The 20,185-nt window shown below is 40.4% G+C and overlaps 2 protein-coding genes and 1 non-coding gene across 6 annotated transcripts in view; 1 reads left to right on the forward strand and 2 right to left on the reverse strand.

Moving 5' to 3' along the window:
* The first annotated feature begins 220 nt into the window (after positions 1-220).
* LOC145480567 (protein MMS22-like) overlaps positions 221-20,185 on the forward strand; it is a 34,391-nt gene continuing 14,426 nt past the window's right edge. Inside the window, exons 1-14 of one of the 4 annotated variants that reach the window (XM_081458812.1) lie at positions 221-542; positions 1,370-1,448; positions 3,116-3,227; positions 4,484-4,609; positions 4,968-5,017; positions 5,582-5,660; positions 6,000-6,268; positions 17,273-17,388; positions 17,816-17,929; positions 18,370-18,475; positions 18,595-18,707; positions 19,050-19,115; positions 19,325-19,444; positions 20,022-20,074. In XM_081458812.1, the coding sequence (XP_081314938.1) occupies positions 3,175-3,227; positions 4,484-4,609; positions 4,968-5,017; positions 5,582-5,660; positions 6,000-6,268; positions 17,273-17,388; positions 17,816-17,929; positions 18,370-18,475; positions 18,595-18,707; positions 19,050-19,115; positions 19,325-19,444; positions 20,022-20,074 (1,265 nt within the window). In that variant the 5' untranslated portion in view covers positions 221-542; positions 1,370-1,448; positions 3,116-3,174. Of the gene's footprint in view, positions 1,449-1,621; positions 1,887-3,115; positions 3,506-4,483; positions 4,610-4,967; positions 5,018-5,581; positions 5,661-5,999; positions 6,269-17,272; positions 17,389-17,815; positions 17,930-18,369; positions 18,476-18,594; positions 18,708-19,049; positions 19,116-19,324; positions 19,445-20,021; positions 20,075-20,185 lie in introns of those variants that run through there. The other 3 variants (XM_081458811.1, XM_081458810.1, XM_081458814.1) reach the window with 3 other exon arrangements.
* LOC145480573 (uncharacterized) lies at positions 6,278-13,687 on the reverse strand. The gene is made up of 2 exons (XM_081458831.1): positions 12,642-13,687; positions 6,278-9,576 (listed from the first exon to the last, which is right to left on the reverse strand). Exon 2 carries the CDS (start codon positions 9,569-9,571, stop codon positions 8,348-8,350), a length of 1,224 nt encoding a protein of 407 aa, XP_081314957.1. The 5' UTR covers positions 9,572-9,576; positions 12,642-13,687; the 3' UTR covers positions 6,278-8,347.
* Positions 6,358-6,478, reverse strand: LOC145483191 (U5 spliceosomal RNA). Its single transcript, XR_014048891.1, has one exon. It is a non-coding gene; the product is annotated as a U5 spliceosomal RNA (small nuclear RNA).

Genomic DNA, 20,185 nt, shown 5'->3' on the forward strand with positions numbered 1-20,185 from the left:
AATGGCACTGTAAAATAGTGTTGGAACTAATTCAGGGTGTGTCACTTTGGCCGTCCGAAATTAGTCTCCGAGGGTCATGCGTGTTTCGTGGTGTAGGACATAAGAAGTGAGCGGGAGGGAGGGCGGAAACCGGAAGAAAAAGAAAATTCACAAAGAGGCAGTTCCACCCGGGAAGAAGAGGGTGTCTTTAGTAAAAAGATTCGGGGGGGGGGGGGGGGTGGGTGTGGGCAGGCAATTGAGATCCCCTCATCTCAACATTGTTTATCTTCATGGTAGATGATTTTGCTGTGTGCTAGTTGAACGTCGGTTGTCCATGTTCGTTCTTTACTCACCGGGGTTTATAATGAAAGGACGAGTCATTGTTTAAACATTGGTGATCGTTTTTTTTATCAACAGGGAAACGAAACGTCCGAAGAAAAAAATGGGACTTGTTTATCCACAGCGGTGCTCGTTTCTTTACACCAGATTTGCACGGCAAACCCACGTCTTCGATGTGAAACCCTCTCTTGCCTTGTGCGTCAAATTTGTCCTGAAGAACTTGAGTGAGTGGCTGAATATGTTCGTTTGTAATTTCTGCATACACATCAATAAAGAGTTTGAAATGGAAAAAATTGCGATTTTCGATTATTGTTTTACGTGTCCCGCCCTGTTCTTTTCAAATCATCTACGGAAAAGGAGGGTCAGGGGCAACTTCTTGGTGTTGCGATCAGTGGTGATCAATGGTGACCAGTGGCGTAAAAGGAAATATTAAAAAGATTGAGAAGACAATAAGCAAGGTAATATCTACCCCAAAACACACCAGCCTTCTCACGAGAGGATGGGTACTCTTGAGTGTTCCCCTAACCTGCGAACAGGCTCCCGGCGAGGACGGAAAAAAATTTCGGCCAGCGCGAAACAGAAGAATTCGGAGAACAAAGCGATCGGCGGGCTCGCAGGCTAGTGTTCCCCTAAAAAGATTCTCGTTTCCTTTCGGTTCAAAACCCGTTTCTTCCTTTCTGTTCTTGCCAGAAATCCGCAGGGGCGAGGAAATAGTCACGCAATGTTATTGGAAGGGATCACTCCATGACGTTTCTCAAATAAAGTGGCATTTGCCTTTGCCAGAAAAAAGTTTTAAATGCGACGGTCCCCACTGGAATGCGCTGCTTAAATCGTATTTTGTGAAGATGATGCACAAGCAATCGATATTTTGACACTACAGTCGAACCTGTCAGCGGCCAGCCCTTATTAAGCGGCCAGTTATCAAGTCCCAAAATTTTTGTCAGTGAAGTACTGTGAATAAAACCCGTATTAACCGGCCACCTCTATTAAGCGTCCGCAGCCACCTTCTGTTCCTCCCGATGAGGGTTTTTCTATTGTTCTTACCCCCTAGACGATGGCATAAGCGTCCGAAATAGAGGGTGACGAGTGATAAGAACATTTGAACACACGTTTATCGTGATTGTCTTGAAGTGAGTTTATGTTCACTAAAAGATTAACCCGATGGTTAAAAATATTCAATGTACACCAACCTTAACAGCAATCGCTAACGTTAACGCATGGGACAATGTCGAGCAATGTTTGAGAGAGTTATGGTGGCTTTTCTCGAGTATTTCTTTTCCTTCTACCCGGCTTGCCCGGGGACTAGTATAAACCGTGGCAGGGAGGCCTGGGTAGGACTCGCAAGATCAAAAATGGCGGGTAATTTGGTCCCTCGGTGGAGGAAAAGAAAAACATGATGGAGTTCGACTACAACGTAAGCGATTTAGAAGATCTCTCAGAGTGGCCTGATAGCCTGGATCTCGATGAATTCTGCGATTCAAATGAGACCCGCGAGGAGCCATTAGCTAAGCGACAAAAAACTACCATCGACTGTGATGACCATGATCGGCTGCAAACACAAGTAGCGGGTAGGTTTTAACCTAAAGATTTGTTACCGATGCAAAAATCATAGATCATTGATTCTATCGGAAAGGTTTCTATATAGGCCCAAAGATGCATACAATTTCTATAAGCTAACTACTCTTTAGAAACAAACGGCAACCATGAATAGGAGACCCCCGGGGTGGTATTCGCCCGGCGCATCTAGTCTAACAAAATCCAACCAAAATTCAATCGAACACCAATCGCTCGATTGAATTCGGCAATCGAACAAAATCGAACATCTATTTTGCTGTGAGTTCGATTATCGAACTAATCGAACAAAATCGAATGCAATCGAACTCAATCCGATTCGATTTTGTTCGGAAACCATTTCTTGATAAGATCACACAGGAGTAATCATAATCAACCTTTATTAAATGGGATTAATAGAAAAATATCACTTCGGGTTCTTGACGCTCTCAACATTTCTTTTTGGGTTCACTGAAAGCTAACAGTAATTTGACCTTCAATAGAAATTTCCCCTGACCATGTGGCTATTATGGGGTATTATGCAGATGTGACAATCATCCTATCAAATCGGTACCAGGATTCACGGGGATTAAGGAGACGGTTCACCGTACAAAATTTCCACAAAATAGACACTTGTTTGATAACAGGGTAGTATTTAGGCATTTTTTTTTTCATTACTTCGTTTTTCGTCAGTGTTAATTTTTAAACATAAAAATCAAACAAACAGGAGTTTGGTAACTCCACGTTTGATTGAGTACCACTGTCGACCGTTTGGTAATCGAACGTTCGATTTTGTTTGATTGTCAACCGTTCGGCAATCAAGCATTCACTTTTGTTTGATTGACCAAATTTTAGTGTGAGTTTGATTATGTTCGATCGCCGAATCCAATCAAATGATTGGTGTTCCATTGGGTTCAATTACTGAATGTTTGCTTAGATATGTTGGGTACTCGCCAAAGCTTTTGGTAAGAGTGTGTGGCATGACCCTTGAAACCTGTACCCTATTTCACTCCAAAATCTGTGATTTTCCATACACTCTTTCAGACTTGAAGCAACAATACCACAATTTCAAACCTCTAAAATTTGTTCACGGCTCCAATATGTGACCGCAGCTAACCAGGGGTGGCTTCTATTCTTGTAAACATCTGAGAAGGGCCAAATTTACAGGCCAAAATGGTCAAAATCTATGCCCGTTTTCAGACCAAAGTTACTCAAGTTCTTTATTTTTTCTGTCTTCACCCCAAAGGCTCAGTGATTAGAAAACCAGCAGAGTTCAGTTGCAGTGGTCATCTCTCCCCTGGCAGAATGAAGGAGGCACTGTGCCAAAATGGTTACTTAGCAACTGGGGTCTTTAACGCGTGAGTACTTTGTTGAATAGCTGTCAGACTTCCATTCTGAAAGAACATGATTATTTCAGATGGTTGGTGATTTAAATGTTAGACTTTCTCAAAGTCATCTGTGGTTGTAGGGGTGGTGAAAATTATGATAAAATCTGAGACTTGCTGAGATGCTGAGACCCTTGTTTGAAAATGCAAGACTGAAATACAAATGATTTTCAGAGACAAACGACACATAGAAAAGCTTCAGAGATTCCCAGGAGATTTAAAGATTGGATGGAAAGCTTCTGAGACACAAGGTTTTTTAGGTATCATCCACCACCCCTGGCTGTAATCTCCCTATTCACATTTTTTCGCACCCAGGTTGTAATTGTTGCAGATGTTTTCCTTGTTCCTAGCTTAGCTTTCACAGGTCAACTTGTGGGCAATTGTATTGAAATGAATGGCAGTCTATTTCTAGGGGTAGAGAAGATGGTTGCTAAAGTTGAAAGAGTTGAAGCATTTTTTCATAGAACATTTGAATGTCATTTCCAGGAGAGACTTTGTAGGGGGCTAGTTCTAATGAGGGAAAGAGTTTGGCCTCAGTACCAGTACTCTCCCATGTAAACAGACTGTGATACTCTTCAGTCTGTGAGTCTTGAAACTTGAGCTTTAGACTTAGCAACACGATTACTGGATGTATAAACCTGACTTAGAAACCATCTGATGTAAAAAGTGTGTCTAGATCTAAATTTCCCTCACTAAAGTTTCCTTACATTATTTACACTATTGCTCAACCCATAATTCTATAACAGAAAACACATACTGTCACAGTCCCTCTGTCCACCTGGGAGTAAGGACGGGTACTGACAATCTGTTACAGTAACCTGATGAAATGCTGGGTGTTATTTACAATGGGCTAGAATATCATGAATGCAGTTGGATTGGATTGGGTCAGAGGTAGCAGTGGTTTTGCTTGTTCATATGACAGAAACCAGTGTTAAGGGAGCTATGTCAAGATATTTTGAGTTGTATTTTTTTTCCTGATGTACAATGTCAATTAAAAACAACAAAAAGGTAATAACCAGAAAATAAATAAGGATGGTTAAGAAAAAGAAAGAGTAAGAGGAGTTATTGACAAACTTGATCAAAATTAGCCAGTTTCTTAAAGATGCACTGTCTGTGACATGGCCCCTTTAAATACTGCCAGTGCTGAATTACTTGGCACATCTAATCCTGACTATTGGAATAGAACTGGCTGTGATCATTGTAATCTTAAACTTCTCTTATTGTTGAAGGATTCTGCACCAGGAAAATCCATACCCAGAGATTTTCAGTGACCGGGTGATCCAGTTATTTGGAGCAAATTTTGTAGCAGGCAATGCTCTCCCACATAAGATGGAAACATTATTCTTCATGCTCAGGTGACTATTAAAATACTATGAATGTTGTTTAACTCAGTTGGGAACTCATTGAAGTTTGTAAGTAGTTATCATATGACAAAGTGAAGATCAAAACTTTAGTAAATTATATTATATCATAATATCACTATGGTATCACTGCTTTTTACCAATCCACTGAGACCACTCACAGATTCAATATTCAAAATTGACCAATCTTAATTTTTTTTTGGTAGTCCAATAAAGACAGAACCAAGTTTCTACTGTTCTTCTATCATTGAGTTGCGTATCATATAAATCAAGTTTGCTTGGGATTGTATTGGGATAATAGCCAAAGTCAATCATTGATCTTTCATTGATCTATTCATTCTATTACTTTTAGGCAGCAAGTTTTTAAGCTGGAAAATGATGGAAGCATTACGTCTTTGACTGGTAAAGTTTGAAACAGTTTGAAAAGAAACTATTAGAGGAGAAAAATAAAGAAATGGAAGCATTAGAGAGAAGCATTACTATTAATTCTGGGTGTTAAACTTCTTAAATCACTTCTTTACAACTTGTCCTCTGTAATTAATTAGGATGGGAAAAGTTTTAGTTGGTTCAGTGAAAGTTGGAACTTAATTTTGAATTTGAATGTCTGTAGCAATGCTTTGTAAAATATGCTTGAATGAGAATTTTTATGCTTTTAAAGATCATCTCAATATTATTGAAGCATAATTTGATGTAGCCATAGCCTCCACCCAGTTTTTAAATGGTTTAGCGGCAAATTTAATTCTGGTGGTGACACTGTGATGAGCTAACATCCCAGCCAGGGAAGAGTAGAAATACTTTTGGTCACTTCTTGCAACAGAAACTGGAGATGAGTGCCAGCCTGATGGACCACAAGATACAAATGCAGACTTTACCCTCAGCATAATAACCCCCTCTGCTAGGTATGATTTAATTAATTGATTGTTATAGCACACTAAACATGTCCTCTCTGGGTGATTCTGTCGTTAGATGATGTGCACAAACGCTGTGTTGAGCTCCGAAGAAAGTGCAGTAAATTTTTTGCCTTTCTCCTCCATGTTACTCACAGGTAAGTCAAGATCACTCACTTTTTACCCCTCTTAGACCAGGCTCACTTCTACCACTGCCTGTAGAGAGAAATTTGACATTGATCATGGTCGTGGAATTTTGTTTGAAATTACTAGTAGTTACGATATCCGGAAGTAAAATGCTGCCATATTGTTTACCTGTTCGCCAGTTTCATAAAATACTTGATCGTGTATCGAATTGATTTTCAACCACAAGAAATCTCTTGAAATGATACTCATGGCCTCTACAGTGACTAGGATGTGAAAGAGCGTAGAAGCTTTCTTTTCTTGCACAGAAAATTAAAACTAATTACTTAAATCCTTATTTTCTTTCACACTAGCCATCTCACCACAGTTCAAGATTGGCACCAAAGTAACGCGCACCTTCATGAATTATTTCTTCTGCCGTCAAGACTAACTAAACAGCTGGAAGATTTGTCTTTGTTTCTTGGGCGACTGTCCTCTCCTCCCTCGTCATCCTTCACAAGGACAAACCAAGTGCCTTCAATTGCTGCTGTACGTTTGACCGCAGGAGGACACTTATTCCATCTCCATTTAGAGCTAAACTGGGCCGCTATTCAAACTCTGTGCTTGATAATGGAAAAGCAAGGTATGTGACCAAGAGAACAGCCGACCGCACTTTTACTTCACTAAGCTGTGCAATACGTAGATGTTCTAGTGTTTCTACTCTTCGTTAGGAGCCCCGCCGAAAGGCAGGGCGACGAAAAATTAGTCTATAGACTCATTCAGTTGTTCTCCTCCACGGAAATCTTTAGTAAAAGGCGAAAGATTTATGCGTGTTGAAGGAAAACCAGAGTTACTATTTTTTGGTAGAAGAAACGTTTAAATGCGGCTGTGCTGATTCTTCCATGTGGTTTGCATGTGGCAGATCCATGTGGCATTAGTTGCTAATGCGCACGCGTACTATACGGTTTGTTTAAAAAGAATTGTTTGGACTTGAATTTGATTCAACAGGAAAAAAAAAATGCGGTGTTTTGAGAAGCCAGTTCCAACTTGATCAGTAAGCGCGATTTTAGTTTTTGGTCGAAACTGGGGGAGAAATTTGTCCTCTTATCCGCCGTACGCTTCGATTTATGCTCTCGTGCTATTGTTTTACGGTTCGCTGATCATTGACTCGCAATTATTATAATTATAATGACAATACAAAAGTTTTGCTATAAAATTACAATACACAGAACTAGAACACGTGGACTGAAAACGCTGTTCAAAAAACGGCTACCTTCTCAAAGTCCTTCGCGGTCGTAGCCAGTCAAGCCTGGGTTCCTCTCCCTTGCGCTCGACACTTGGGTCTTCGTGGTCATTTTTTGTTGTTGTAAGCTCGGCTTTCAAAGCTCGAGTTGTGAGTAAATCTAGTAATCTATGGCGTGTTCTGAATTGACTTACTAAGTGATTTTACTTCGTCGTGTTTGTAAAACACCTCGACAAAACAGCGTTACGAGATCAAATCTTATTCCCTGAAGTTCTCAGCAGCTTCAGGGTCATAATTCTCCCTACTGATTTATAGACGTTTTCTGCGATTCTTCGACAAAAAAGTGGTGCGAGATCAAATCTTATTCCTTAGAGTTCTGAGAAGCATCCGAGTCAAAATTCTCCCTACTGGTTTATAGAAGTTTTCTGTGATTCTCTCGTCTCCTCTACCAACTATAGTTTGGAGAACTTGATTTCAACTGAAGTCGCTCTATTATGAGATGGTCTGCCTTTCATTATCTCTTTCTTTCAATGAAAAGATAACTAAGCAATTAATCAAAACTTGCAATTTAATTTGTCAAAATAGGAAAGCTCTTAACTACAAAAGCGTCTTTACAGTAGCAGCTTCATGGAGGAAATGCAAGCCAAGTGCGGGTGGCGTTATCTTTGTGCTCTACACTTAGCAAAGCTCTAAATATAGGCTGCGGAAATTTGTGGTGGCGGGATCTTGGTAGTGTCGTGTTAGTCATGTCTGGAGTTACAGGCTCACTTCAGTACTTTTCTATTGAATTTTTATCTTTGTGATAGCTTTTCTCACTTCTGTCTCACCAGTATAGTAGTATTGGTTCAGGGACTTAACTATTACAACTGGTTAACGACACCATCCTCAACCTGAACTGAAAAGTCAGTCTTTTATTTCTTTCTCTAATTATTTTGGTTAATCTTCTTATTAACTACATACGATCTAGTCAGCGTAGTAAATTTATTAACGAACAAAAAGTAGTTTTTAGGAACGCGAAACGTCCATGTTCTCCTTTTAATTCTGCGTAATGAACCTAATGGCTGAAGTACATTTCTGCCTTTTAATACATACCATGAAATGTCTTCTTTACAAAGATCAGAAACTGTGCCGCAAAACTGACCTTTATGTCTTCAGTCTTTGTTAGAAATTATAAAATTTAGAACGTGAATACAAAATGTTCTTTACTTAAAGCAAAACTGTCTCAGTTCTCTCTCCAACGATCGTGTTTGCAGACTACATATGCGGTTTGTCACGCTAGAGTGAAAGTATTGCATGACAAGTAACGCGTTGTGTTAAGTTAGAGTTTGACAATTGCGTGACAAGTAAACCTCGACTGTCTGCAGGCTCACGGCAGTCTCGCGGGAGTTCTTCGATGCGAGATGCGCGAAAAGCAGCGATCATGAACGATCAATACTAAATCACCGAAATGAAAACGTTTCTGTTGCGTGTGATGCCACTTTATCTGACTGATACTTCATTAAGATAAAAGCAGTGAAAAAGTAGTTCTTCCCAGTGCGGGTTGTGGAGTCCACGATGAATCACAAATGTTCCAGCACTGAGACAGTCGTCCAGTCCGCTGACTCGCCAGATGGTCGCATCTTTCCCGTGAGAACATTTGTTCCACCACACTCTCTTGCTACGCGATGGCCAGCCTCTTCCGATCACGCTCCAATGAAGGCACACGATGGCGTTTGTAGGCGGCGCCTCAGAGCCCACGCCTAACACGTGTCCGACACAGAAGTATCCTGGAGGAGGCACTGGTCGCCATATGGCTGCCTCTGTGTCGTTGGCATGTGACCTCCACAGCTCCTGGTAGTTAACTGGGTGTCTTAATAGACCCTTTCCTCCCATCTCTTTTACCACTAGCATGGGAGCCGCCTCACTAGCTCGGCTGAAACCTCGTTCCGCATAATGCCCCAGAGGCGCGTAACCGATAGGGGCTCGAGGGAGGTACACGCTAAGGAGCTTGGAAGTCCTGCATTCTTGGCCTTTGTAGATAAGCGCCAAGTCGTCTTTAGTGAGCTTTTTGATCGACAGCGAAGCGTTTTGAGGAGCTGGAACAACCTCGGGCAGCAGGGACCAGAACTGGGATATACGAGGCGCCGCTTTTGAGTCGCTACTAAAGAACATTCCCAAGTTCAAATAGTGATAGCTGGAAGCCACGGACCAAAGGCTTGCCATCCGGGATTCTTCAATCCACACTCGTCGACCAGGGATTCCTGGTATGGCTGAGCTTTTGTGCACTACACACACGTTATCGTAGGACGGCGGCTCATAACTGGTTGTTGCCACGTGACCCAATGCAACGTAGTCTTCGCTGGGAACTTTGGGTCTCCAAAATGCCAAGATGTCGTTGTGACCGGAAGCCGACCCAGTGCTTCCCTCGCTTGTCTCAGGTCCTTCATCATCGCTATATCCGTTTCCACTTCCGGGACCTTCGCTGCTCCACACTTGGGCAAACCCCTCGGCTTCCGCGACGACCGTAGAGTTTTGTTGCATCAGAATGCACAACATGACTCCGTGGTTTGGTTTTTTAATGTCCCCCTCCTGTGCGTAGTCCCCAAGTATGCAAAATCCGGGGGGACAGTGAGGTCTATAGATGGTGAGTCCCGGACCACCAGTGTCGGTGTATATCTTGGTTGCTATGGAGACGATCATCATGGCAATGCCAGTGCCTGCCATCTTGTCTGGAACAAAAACAGAAAAAGTAGCGAGGTTGGCGATCTATCGGACTGCCTTACAAGAGTGTTAAAATATATTTTCTCCTTACAGCATCAGTATATTGTCAAACAGACCGATGATGAGAAATTAAGAACATAAACATCAGCTTCTTACATATTACTCAAAACTAGCATTAAAATAAGTGAACGGTAATCTATAAATATAACGGACATTTCAATCTTAGGAATGAAAAAAAGATTGTCATCGCAGTTTTCTTTATTGTGAAAACATGCGCGTATTTGTGCAAGGTCAAAATTCGACCGTTTCCTGTACTACTACGTGCTGAAATTCCAGTCTATTTTTGCTGTTTACGAATTTCAATCTCAGACGCCTGGGCGCGACAGGGTTTGAGATATTTTGCCATTTCATACTATATTTTGTGAAGTCCGAATGTTTCAAGTGAACAGTTGTAATAATTTGTCCTTCTCTAGTTCTGTTATTTTCACATCTTTATAGGTGGTCCACTGGCGCAATATGTTATGTATCATTCACCCCATGAAATCAGTTATTTACTGATTTATTTTCACACTGGGTTCGTTATGCAAGTCTGTAAAGTTGCCAAATTTTTACGAGATGACGTATGTCACTGTTTTTTTTCTGGTCAAAAAGGGCACAGATTGTTTGCTCACATGGCGTGCTCTTGACTGGCTCAGACAACAAAGGCCAGCTCTTATTGGTTGTGGGAATGTCAGCGAACGTTAGCAAGTTAGTTGTACTTTTAGCAGGTTATATGTTTGGCAGGTTTTGTGAGATAAAAAACGCACCCGTGACCCACAACGTTGTTTTCAATTTTGTGCTATTTCTTGAGAGTAGAACAAGTCAGGGCCCTATAAGATTTTCTTGTTTGCTCCTACGCGTTTCATCTACGATTCTACCAATTTTTTTTTCCGATTTTGTCAAGAGTGAGTTTCAAAACTACCTCGTCGTAGCTAACACGTGTTCTATGGTGTCGATAGCAGATCATTTGTAGTCTTTCAACCAGTTTAGATCGTAGTTGGATAAAAGTTAAGTGTCGATTGATGCCAAGGACCTCAAGTAATTAACTGACGGTGGCATTGCACAGAGCCAGGAGAAAAAAAATCACACATGAAAGCACCTTCAAGTCTAGCAGATATTCCATGGCATGTTTGGTTGTTTTGATGCCATGCCAGCACCATGCCAGCGCGATTAGACAACCGCTAAGCGTTCTACTGCCGTCAATAAAGCTTTTGTTGTGTGTGCTTTCTTTATAGTTATTTGCTTACATTAAATTCTCCGCGTTTTTTAGGCATATGAAGATTTTATTCCAGACTTGTGAAACGAGAAAATTCTGCGAATGTTTTGCATTTGCCCTTAAGCATGGCATGCATGAATTTTTCCTTATTTTTGTTTGAAAACCATTTTTTTAAATATTTATCTTTCGATTTTACTACATTGCAAAAATGTTTTGACATGCTAATGCTGGTCACAATGCTTGGAGTGAACTAAACAGAGGTTCACAAAAATTGTTAACTCCAAACTTTAACTGATGAAACTCCTGACTTAAATAACAAAAAAAAGTCAATCTTACATCTCATAGGCATCTTAATTTCCACCCCAATCTCTTCGATAAAGGCCAATCTATAAAAAAATCATTTGTATCTTTGTTGTGTTTGTTTTGCGTTTCCTTACTCAAACAAACCAATAAGCTATGAAGCAAGTTTTGGCTTTATCAGTGTCAAATGTCTGTGGGAAACCTGATTCAACTGAACTGCTAAAAGAAATGTTTGGCTTACGACTGCACTAGTTACACAAACTTGGATCGGGACCTTTCTGTAGATCACCTACGGGTGAGAAAGCTTCCCGTTAAAATATCATTATTAACTTGTTCAACCAGTTTGTCTCACTATTCTATCATGTTCACAAATAAATCCAAACACACGAAGATCGTGTGTTGAGCGTGGAGTGCAAAGGAATTTTGGAGAGCTTTATTTTCAGACCGGATTTTGTAAGAGGTTTACTCGACGGAAATTGCGTTTTTCTTTGTCTGCTTCAATTAAACACGACAGACTATTTTAGAACTGGTATTTTAGAAAAGCTGTGCAATAATAGGCAATAAGTAGACTCTATTTTGAGATTTTTAGGATTTTGAACTGTTTCAAGTCCCTAAAGAAATCCATTTAACTAGTGTTCTACGATAGAATTCCAGGTTTGAGGATTTAAGAATGAACACAAACCCTGCATGTGACGTTCTCTCCAGTGGAAGAATGTTGGGAGGGGGGTGGGGGGGGGGGGGGAGGGCGAAGACGACGAAAATTCCCAAACTGATTCCTAAATAATATGCTGACAGCTACACGCCCCTGCAACGTGAAGTAGTTGACTTTAAATACCTTGCTTAATAGAGCAGAATTTGGGGCTTAAGATGCAACTTGTGATATGAAATCAGAGTTGTGAGGCGTTCGTCACAAATCACCGTAAAATTTCTGGGAGTTCTCCCCCCCCCCTCCCCCCCCTCCCCCGCCAACTCTTTCATCGTTGTGCTGTGGTATGACCTTATGTTGCTTTGTAGTTCGGCTCGCTGGCAAGAATCGATCCTCCCCGGTGAATTTTGTGTGTACTTGTAAGACTCTAATTTATCATATATCGAAGATTAAACAACTGCTAAAACCTTCATCGGTTCGTGGTTTTGGTCTTACGAAGTATCGAACAAACCTCGATGTAAATACCTCACATTTCTCTGTGAATTACAGAATAACATTCCAGAATGCTGTTTCATCCACGACTTATGCTTGCAAGACGACATTAACCGATTTTTTTCTCCTGAAAAGGATTGAATAACGGGTTTAACGGCCCATTTCTGAGAGCTGGTTTGATAATTCGGTTAGTAAAGGGTATATTTTACTTCCAAAATATGGAGGCTTCTTATCTTTGAACTCGGAAATACCCAGTGAGTCGAATGTCTTAATCGAGACACGAAAACTGTTCGAACTTGTCTGAAAACGATTTTCCGTTAATATACACCTGTTTAACTAGAATATTTCGATCAATAAAGTGTGGATGCGGAATAACTCACCTAGATTGGAGCTTTCTTTGAAGTCAATCCCTTCAGATGCGAACGTTTCGTTGTTCCTTGCAAGTATGTGTACCTTTAATATCTACCAGGTACTTGGCTGTGTTTATATCTGCTTGGGGGCGGAAATTAACCGAATATCCTATTGAAGATAACCTCGAGACCTAAGGCTGAGCAATCGGATACAACTGATCTGATAAACGGCTTAGTGTCTTTGTTTGCCAGTGAAGGAATCTCGAAAACGCGCCGGGGTGTGACTGCGCGCGTTAGAAACCATTTCGTCCAAATTGCGGCGTTGATGGGTTTTACATTTGCCAAGACTTGACTCTCCTTTCTGGGTGCGCAGAGCGGAAGCCGCGAATCCTTTTAGCGGAGAATTAAACTTAAAGCTCCCTTTTGATGAGAAAGTATAACTGAATGGACGGAAAGGTACGCTAATGGCGGAGGCATCACTCTCATCTTTGTTGCTTTCCTTTGCTGACCTTTTTTCTTTGTTAGCACTTTCTTTCCAACTTGCTACTTATGTAGAACGCTCTGAAATCTCCACAAATGTTCATTTTAATAGTTTCTCTGTTGTAAATGTAAGACGAGGCTTGTTAATTGAAGCATGATGCTCAATGTTGCGGCTCGTCTGGGCAGTAACCTCTTAGAATGACATAGAATCCTGGCAAGAAACTCCTTTCTATTAGGTCTCAGTTCACAAGACGTGACTGCAGCAAAAGTTAATTCTATCGGTGAAGTTGTGCGAAGCTTTCTCACAATGCTTGTTGTCAGTAAATTAAATATCTGTATCATTTAGAGTAGTTGATTTATTGGATCGCTAAACACTCATTCATCTCTGTAGTGAGAGATACCAAAAAAACTTGCAATATGTACTTTTTTATCTCTGCCTCTCTTCCAGCTGCTTTTTATCAACTCTTAATTAATTCAAGTGTGCAAACAGCGTGCTCTTTGGCCTACATCTCATTCCCTTCGTATTCATTAATTAGACCATTACAATCTGAGCGTGAGTGATGAAAAGTTGTTTTTAGATCGCAAAAATACACTGCGAGAAACATACGTAATATGTAATACAAAGTGTGAAACGTTAGCTATTGGTGTACCGCTGGTTTTCCTGTGGTTTTCTGGAAGCAATTACTGAATTTCCTTGTCTTTCAGGATCTCCTGAGAAGATAAGGGAAATACAACAACTATAATGTGCCATTAACCACGCCTTCGAGATTACGAGATTCCGTCAATTCAGATCTAGAATACCTTACAATGCTTATCATCTGTAAAAGGAAGGAAGCGTCACTCTGCCTTGAATCGTAAGAAATAAACGCTGGCTTTTGCCATTTTAAGATAATTTTCAACACACACTAATCACTTAATTGAAATAGTTGTACAAAAAATTCTCCGACGCTAGGCGCCTTTGTTATATGTTAATTTGTTATTGTTATCTCGATTGCCTTTTAATATAATCTAAGATAGCGACCTGCAGCGACTGAAAACCGCAACTCACACGGTAGCAATTAAGCGTCTTCTTCCTCAAACTGAGAACAAATTAGCGATGGCTCCCGTTTTTCACCCACGAAAATACGCGTAAACAGGCGCAACGTATCCTCCCGTATGTGATGCTTGTACGTGTTTCGTACACTGCTTCAGGAGTTCGGTGATATCAAAGTAAACAGTTTCCAAAATTAAAACCGGATGTTCAGGCCTTTAAGAACGCTCTAGGCTTTCAAGGTTATTTTCTAAGCACACTTACGAGAAGAGATCTTAGAAGTTTGGTTTAATTGAGAATCCATATGGCTGTGTCTTGCACGGAAATTTTTCCATCCATCCTGTTTACCTGTTTCGTAACAAAGATAGTTACTTCTAAACTGTTTCTTTTGCAGAGCTGCTCACTCGTGTATTGTTGTGCAAGTTTCATTTGTTCATGTTGCCTTGCTTCGGAACAAGAATCAATATTTTTACAATAGCAACCCAAGCGTAGCAGAGTTTCGATATGTTTCCTGAAGTTCGATATGTTACCAAACTGGAGACACTTATTTAGTCCGAAAGGATGCTTTAACTTGAACTATTTATCTACTTCTTTATGGTACATACTACCTTATCCTAACTAAGATTTCTTTATTTTGGTTTGTCTTTCAAGTACAACTTGGCTGATTGTCGTATTTTTAAGTCAGTGTTTATAATTTTTCGCCGTTTATTTTCTTTGCCAATTCGCCGTTTCTTATGCCAGGTTTTGCTTCTAAAGCCGTTGCCACTGATAAGTCATAGAATCTACGAGTTGTTAATTCACTTAACATAAGTCTTGCAATTTACCTCGCATTCATACCACTTCTGAAAGTTTGATTACGAGAGGGGAAACAGTAGCGGCTTGCTCAGTAATATTAATTCTTCAAAAACCTTTCTGCTTAAACATCAAGGGAATCGATGACTTCTAGCAAACACGTATGTATATAGTAACCCCTTCTTATGAAAACAATGGAAACAAAGTTTAGTGTTACTTTAAAATTTCAGACACGTGAGCTTGTAGTGCAAGTTAAATGGGTAGATAAAGTAAATCATAATGCTATCGCTCACAACATGTGCTTGTGTCGCTACCCCGTTGATTTAGCGGTACATGGCGGCACATACTTTGAGATTGATATAAAGAATTACGTGATCGTGTAATTCCAAGGGCTTTTATCTTTTATCCGATAAGAGGTCAATGACTGTAGGCAAAGATCGTTCAAATTCTATAATTCAAATCATATTTCGTTGTAAACACCCTCAGGCCGGGGCGGTTCAACTGAGCTGCGTGAGTTTTATATCTCCGTCTCGATCCAGGTATATGTGGAATGTTTTGTGTGTGTTGAGATAATTTTAGAGAGTAACTTGTGGAATTTGGTCAATTTTGAAAGAAGACTCTTACAGGTTTAAAATGTTGCTGCGATTTACTACGAAGCTGCAATGCATATTATATGGAAAGTCTAATTAGAAAGCCTTTTTTTAGTGCCAGAAAGTCTTGTCTGAACGGCGGCGAGAGCTCGGAGCTTCCGAGCCCGCTTTCTTTCTGTATTGGGCAGTGGGATTGACACTTAACATTGTAAGTTCTCTAGACTGAGTTGATTTTTTTTCACACAGCTTAAAATCTGTTACCAAATTTCAAATTGAATTTTATCGTAAACAAGTACTTTTTTTTCGGTTCAGACAGCGCCAAGTCGTCGGATTCCTGTTTGCTCAGAGAATGCCAATTATTGCTTCCTGCAATGTAACCACTGAACGACAGTTTGTGACAATTGTCAATAGCGGCCAACTAGTTGAATAAATTTTTTTTAACTTCGCGAGAAAGGCTTCGAGGCGACCACTTTCCGTCCTGTTGTCCAACTTACGGGTAATTCCTGTTCTGTTCTAATGATCGATATGGGTTTTACGATCTGATTTATTTTCCAGTTTACTCTGAACATAAAGAAGTCACGCGCGAAATGAATGTCTTGCGAAATTTGTCTGACTTTTATACTTCGACTTTTATTAGTAAGATCTGCGTCCCGACTCGTTGACAGACTAGATGGTTTTATAAGGCTGTCTACCGAAGTGAACAAAAAGCCTTGCACCCATGATTATTTTGTACTAAACGTGAATGGTTTGAGTGACATCTCAGAAAAATCAGAATCTCCAAAACGGAAGAACGGCGTGCATTCTATTTATGGAACAGTTCGTCCACCGCTCCATCAGTTTTTTGTGTTTTATTTTAAATTGGCCAACCTTTCCATGCCGTTTTTGCTTCCCGCGCCGGTTCCGCTCTCGTGTCTTATCCTGTATGGGTTCATTTTCATCTTTTAATAGCCGCTTGTGCGCGATTTTTTTTACCAGTTTCCGTGCTCTGTCCTTTAAAATTGGTTAAATGATACATCCTGGCCATGGTTGGAGTTAAATCCTCGTTTGTCCTTATCTTTATAGTTTTACATCTCGATCTTTGTTTGTTGCTGTTGTTACATGTAATAATATATATATATTAAAAAACAAGAATAGAGTGGGACAGGTTTCCTCGTTATGTGCCAACCTTGATAAATTTCATTTGCAACGCATTGTTACCAATTCATTCCTTAGGGTGCGGATTAAAAAAATACAAATAGTGATCTATTTTATTTTTAATTGACTTTGCTTCTCCGACAAATTTTTAGCAACTCGTATTTAAGCTTTCGAAAAGATTTGACTGACGTTGCTGATATCTCTAAATCTTTCACACGAAGATGTAGCAATCAAATCCTTTCGGTAATTTTAATTTGATGATAACTTAACTGGGAGCTAGTTTTCTATTGATTTATTCTTTGCGTCCTGAAGTACAGATAGAAGGGTCAGTGATGTCTGGCTCACCAAATTGTAATAAGGCGACAAAATTCATCACATGCTTCCCAAACCCCAAGCATGAATTTTTGTCGGGTTACCAGAACAATTTGCTTGTACCTATTTATAAATTTGGTAAGGTAAAGGTTCCTTGAAAGTAAAGTGTCTCGCTCAAGAACACGATACACTGATCCCGGCCAGGGCTCGAGCCGGGACCGCTCGATCCAACGCAGTAACCATCAGGCCACCGCCCCCTACCCCCCCCCCCCCCATCCCCCCAACACAACTTGCCTAAGCGTTCCTCTATGATTCAATTTCAGCTCAGCTCGACAGTTTGTCAGCGGATCACTTTGCCGATGTGATCAACAGCCTCAAGAAATACACATTTTCATTTCTTTGGGACTTGATAGCACTAGCTGCCTCTATCTATAGCAAGGTGTGTCTCATGTTGAACAAAGTACAAATTCTCTTAACCCGTCATTAAACATTTCGACAGTGATTAGTTCGGAGAATTGAGTTAGACACCAAAACAAATTATTGTTCATGATCAGTTGTTTCTTTCGTATGGCCTGAACGTTACACTTTGTACTGTAATGGCAAATTGGATCCAGAGTTTCAGTTCCTCTAAAGAATGAGACATGAAACGACAATTGTTCCTATTTTTTCTTTCCCATTATTTAACCACGAGGTGAAGAAAGAATAGAGTTCTGGTTCGGTTATTTTAACAGTCTAATTTAGTCCTGCACCTAGATGACTACATTAAGACTTTCTAACTCCCCCTATTTAGCTCCGTTTAAAGCTAATTTTCTCCCGGGCTTTGGAGAATTTCAGCTTAAACTGACTTTAGGTGTTTTAAATTAAAGGAAAGTCAGTCCAGCATGCTTCAAGTATGTCCATTCCCGTGTGGCTGTGTATGTGAACTGTGGATTATGTTTATCCATCTTATGGATCACTTGAGCACCAAAACAGAGCTTGAGGTATGAGAGACAGATTATGGGTGCGTTCCTTTGAGATGATCTGGATCAAGATCAGTGATCCAAGATCACTCAGATCATGGTACATCAAAGGAACCGATGAATCCGTGACCAGAGTGGATTCGTCAGTTCCTTTGATGCACCATGATCAGAGTGATCTTGGATCACTGATTCGGATCACCCCAAAGGAACGCACCCTATGTTTATTACATGAAAGACAACAATCAGGGAAAAAAGCCTTCTCAATTTCAATCAGAAGATTATTTGTCACTTTGAGTAAATCCGATAGTTAAAGTACTTGATGGATCTCTAACTTCAGCACTTCTCAAGTTACAAACTCTATTTATTGTGCCCTTTTTCTCAAAATATGCTGGAATTGATGCTAATTGCATAATAAGATTATGGCAATTTCCATCCTAAACGTTGCCGATTTTCCTTCTTAGTCATTCTGGTCAGCGGTGTCTTCCATCATGTCGGAGATTCTTCATCCCAAAGAGACAGAATCAGATAGCCAGGATTCTTCTACGCAGCCTTGGGCCCAGTCCTGCGGTACGAATATATAAAATACTCTACTGACGTAGTTGAACCTTCATCTCATATCTCTCAAAAACGGTGACAATCAAAAACAATACCCTGTCTCTCTGCTGACTAATGCGTCTCCTTTCTAGCTCCCCCCGGTTTCAAAGTGAAGACGCCTGTCAATTTCTGTTGGTGGTTATTGACGCATTTGTCGCCTCTTTACTGGTTTACTGACAAAGGAGTCTACTCGCACAAGAAAAAGGTAAAACGAAAGCAGCGAACATATGCAGTAAGTATTAGACCCTGTGTCACGCCACCCTCCATTATGCAACTGAACATATGGTGACAGACAGCAAGACAGACAGACAGACGGAGGGACAGAGGGAAAAACAGGAAGACAGACCTGTTTTAATCTGACGTCTGTTTGTAGCCTCAACATTTACCCGTTCCACTCAGGCAAGGGAAGGGGTAACATCCTTTTGGACACAGGCTATAAAGCTCGGGGAGGGGAATTTTGAAAGAAACCCCTAACACGTAACGGAATTACGTCCTGCAGGCGTGGCTCAAATTCACTTTTATTGATACTTTGTTCTTTTTCTGCTAGCGTTGTGTCCCAGGAAATTGGGTGCTAGCCCAAGATTTACTTAAATCCTCTCTTCTAAGTAATAAGGTAAGAAATTAAACACCACGTCACCGCGAAGGAAATTATGCTTGTTGTCAAAACATTTCATGTGAACTATCTCTAGTCTGTTTATAATCTCAATGATCCTTTCATCAACATTGCCTCTGAATGATCATGATATTTTCAATATTTTTTCAAAGAGCGATTGTTGTTTTATAGACCTGTTGAACTAACAATCTCTCTATTGTGCCTTTTAGGACAGTCATGAAGAATCTCATCGGCGCTTCTGTCTTCGTTGTTGTGTGTCGTTATCATATCACTGGTCTGCAAACTCCGACCTCATTCTGTGGCTCTGGGATTATTTCCACAAGAGAATGGTGAGTGGATGTTCGCGCCAAAATTTTCCCATTTTCAGATTTTTTTTGGCACTTTTGCAACAACAGGCCTATTTAGCAATATTTTCCAACCTATATCCCTCTTCGGATTTTCATACCGAAATAAGAGGAAAAATTCCATTGTATGTCAGACGCAAAAGCGAAATGTTGAAAACCTCTTATAACCACAATTTTTTTTGTCGTTTTTGTGTTAAAATGGAGAGAATCAGTAAAGGAACTGATCTATGAAAAGAAAAGAGAGCGTCACCCACCATTTAAGAGAATAAACTACATGCGAAGTTAATGCAACCGATCAACTTTTTTTCTTCTTCTGAGGATGCGCAGAAAGAATGTACACCTCATATGTAGACTTACCTTCCTGTCTTTTCTCCGGATCTATTTATATGAAGGCTTCACCTGATGACTGAAACGAAATTCTTCCAAGCCGAATTATTCAAGATGTATAGACAACAGTTGAGCAAAGTTTGGTTTGAATCCCGAGAGTAAATATTACTCGGGCGTTGGTACGCTTCCGTTCAATTTTCAATGTTTTACCTTATTTTTTTTTTCTCCTATAAAGAACGATTCATTTCACGTCCCTGGCCAATCTCTTCATGGGTTTACTGTTGTCAGGTATGTTGTAATGTTTTGTTTTGTTTGTGGTAGTTACAAACGCGACCCCACAAGCAAGTCTGCTTAACCCTTATCCTGTTACACTACCGTACTCCCGTGTAACAACAACAA

Source organism: Orbicella franksi, chromosome 3, assembly GCF_964199315.1.
Source record: "Orbicella franksi chromosome 3, jaOrbFran1.1, whole genome shotgun sequence".
Lineage (NCBI taxonomy): Eukaryota > Metazoa > Cnidaria > Anthozoa > Scleractinia > Merulinidae > Orbicella > Orbicella franksi.

Bases quoted from the DNA above. Each gene is read 5' to 3' on its own strand.
- LOC145480573 (XM_081458831.1), bottom strand. From the start codon at position 9,571: ATGGCAGGCACTGGCATTGCCATGATGATCGTCTCCATAGCAACCAAG.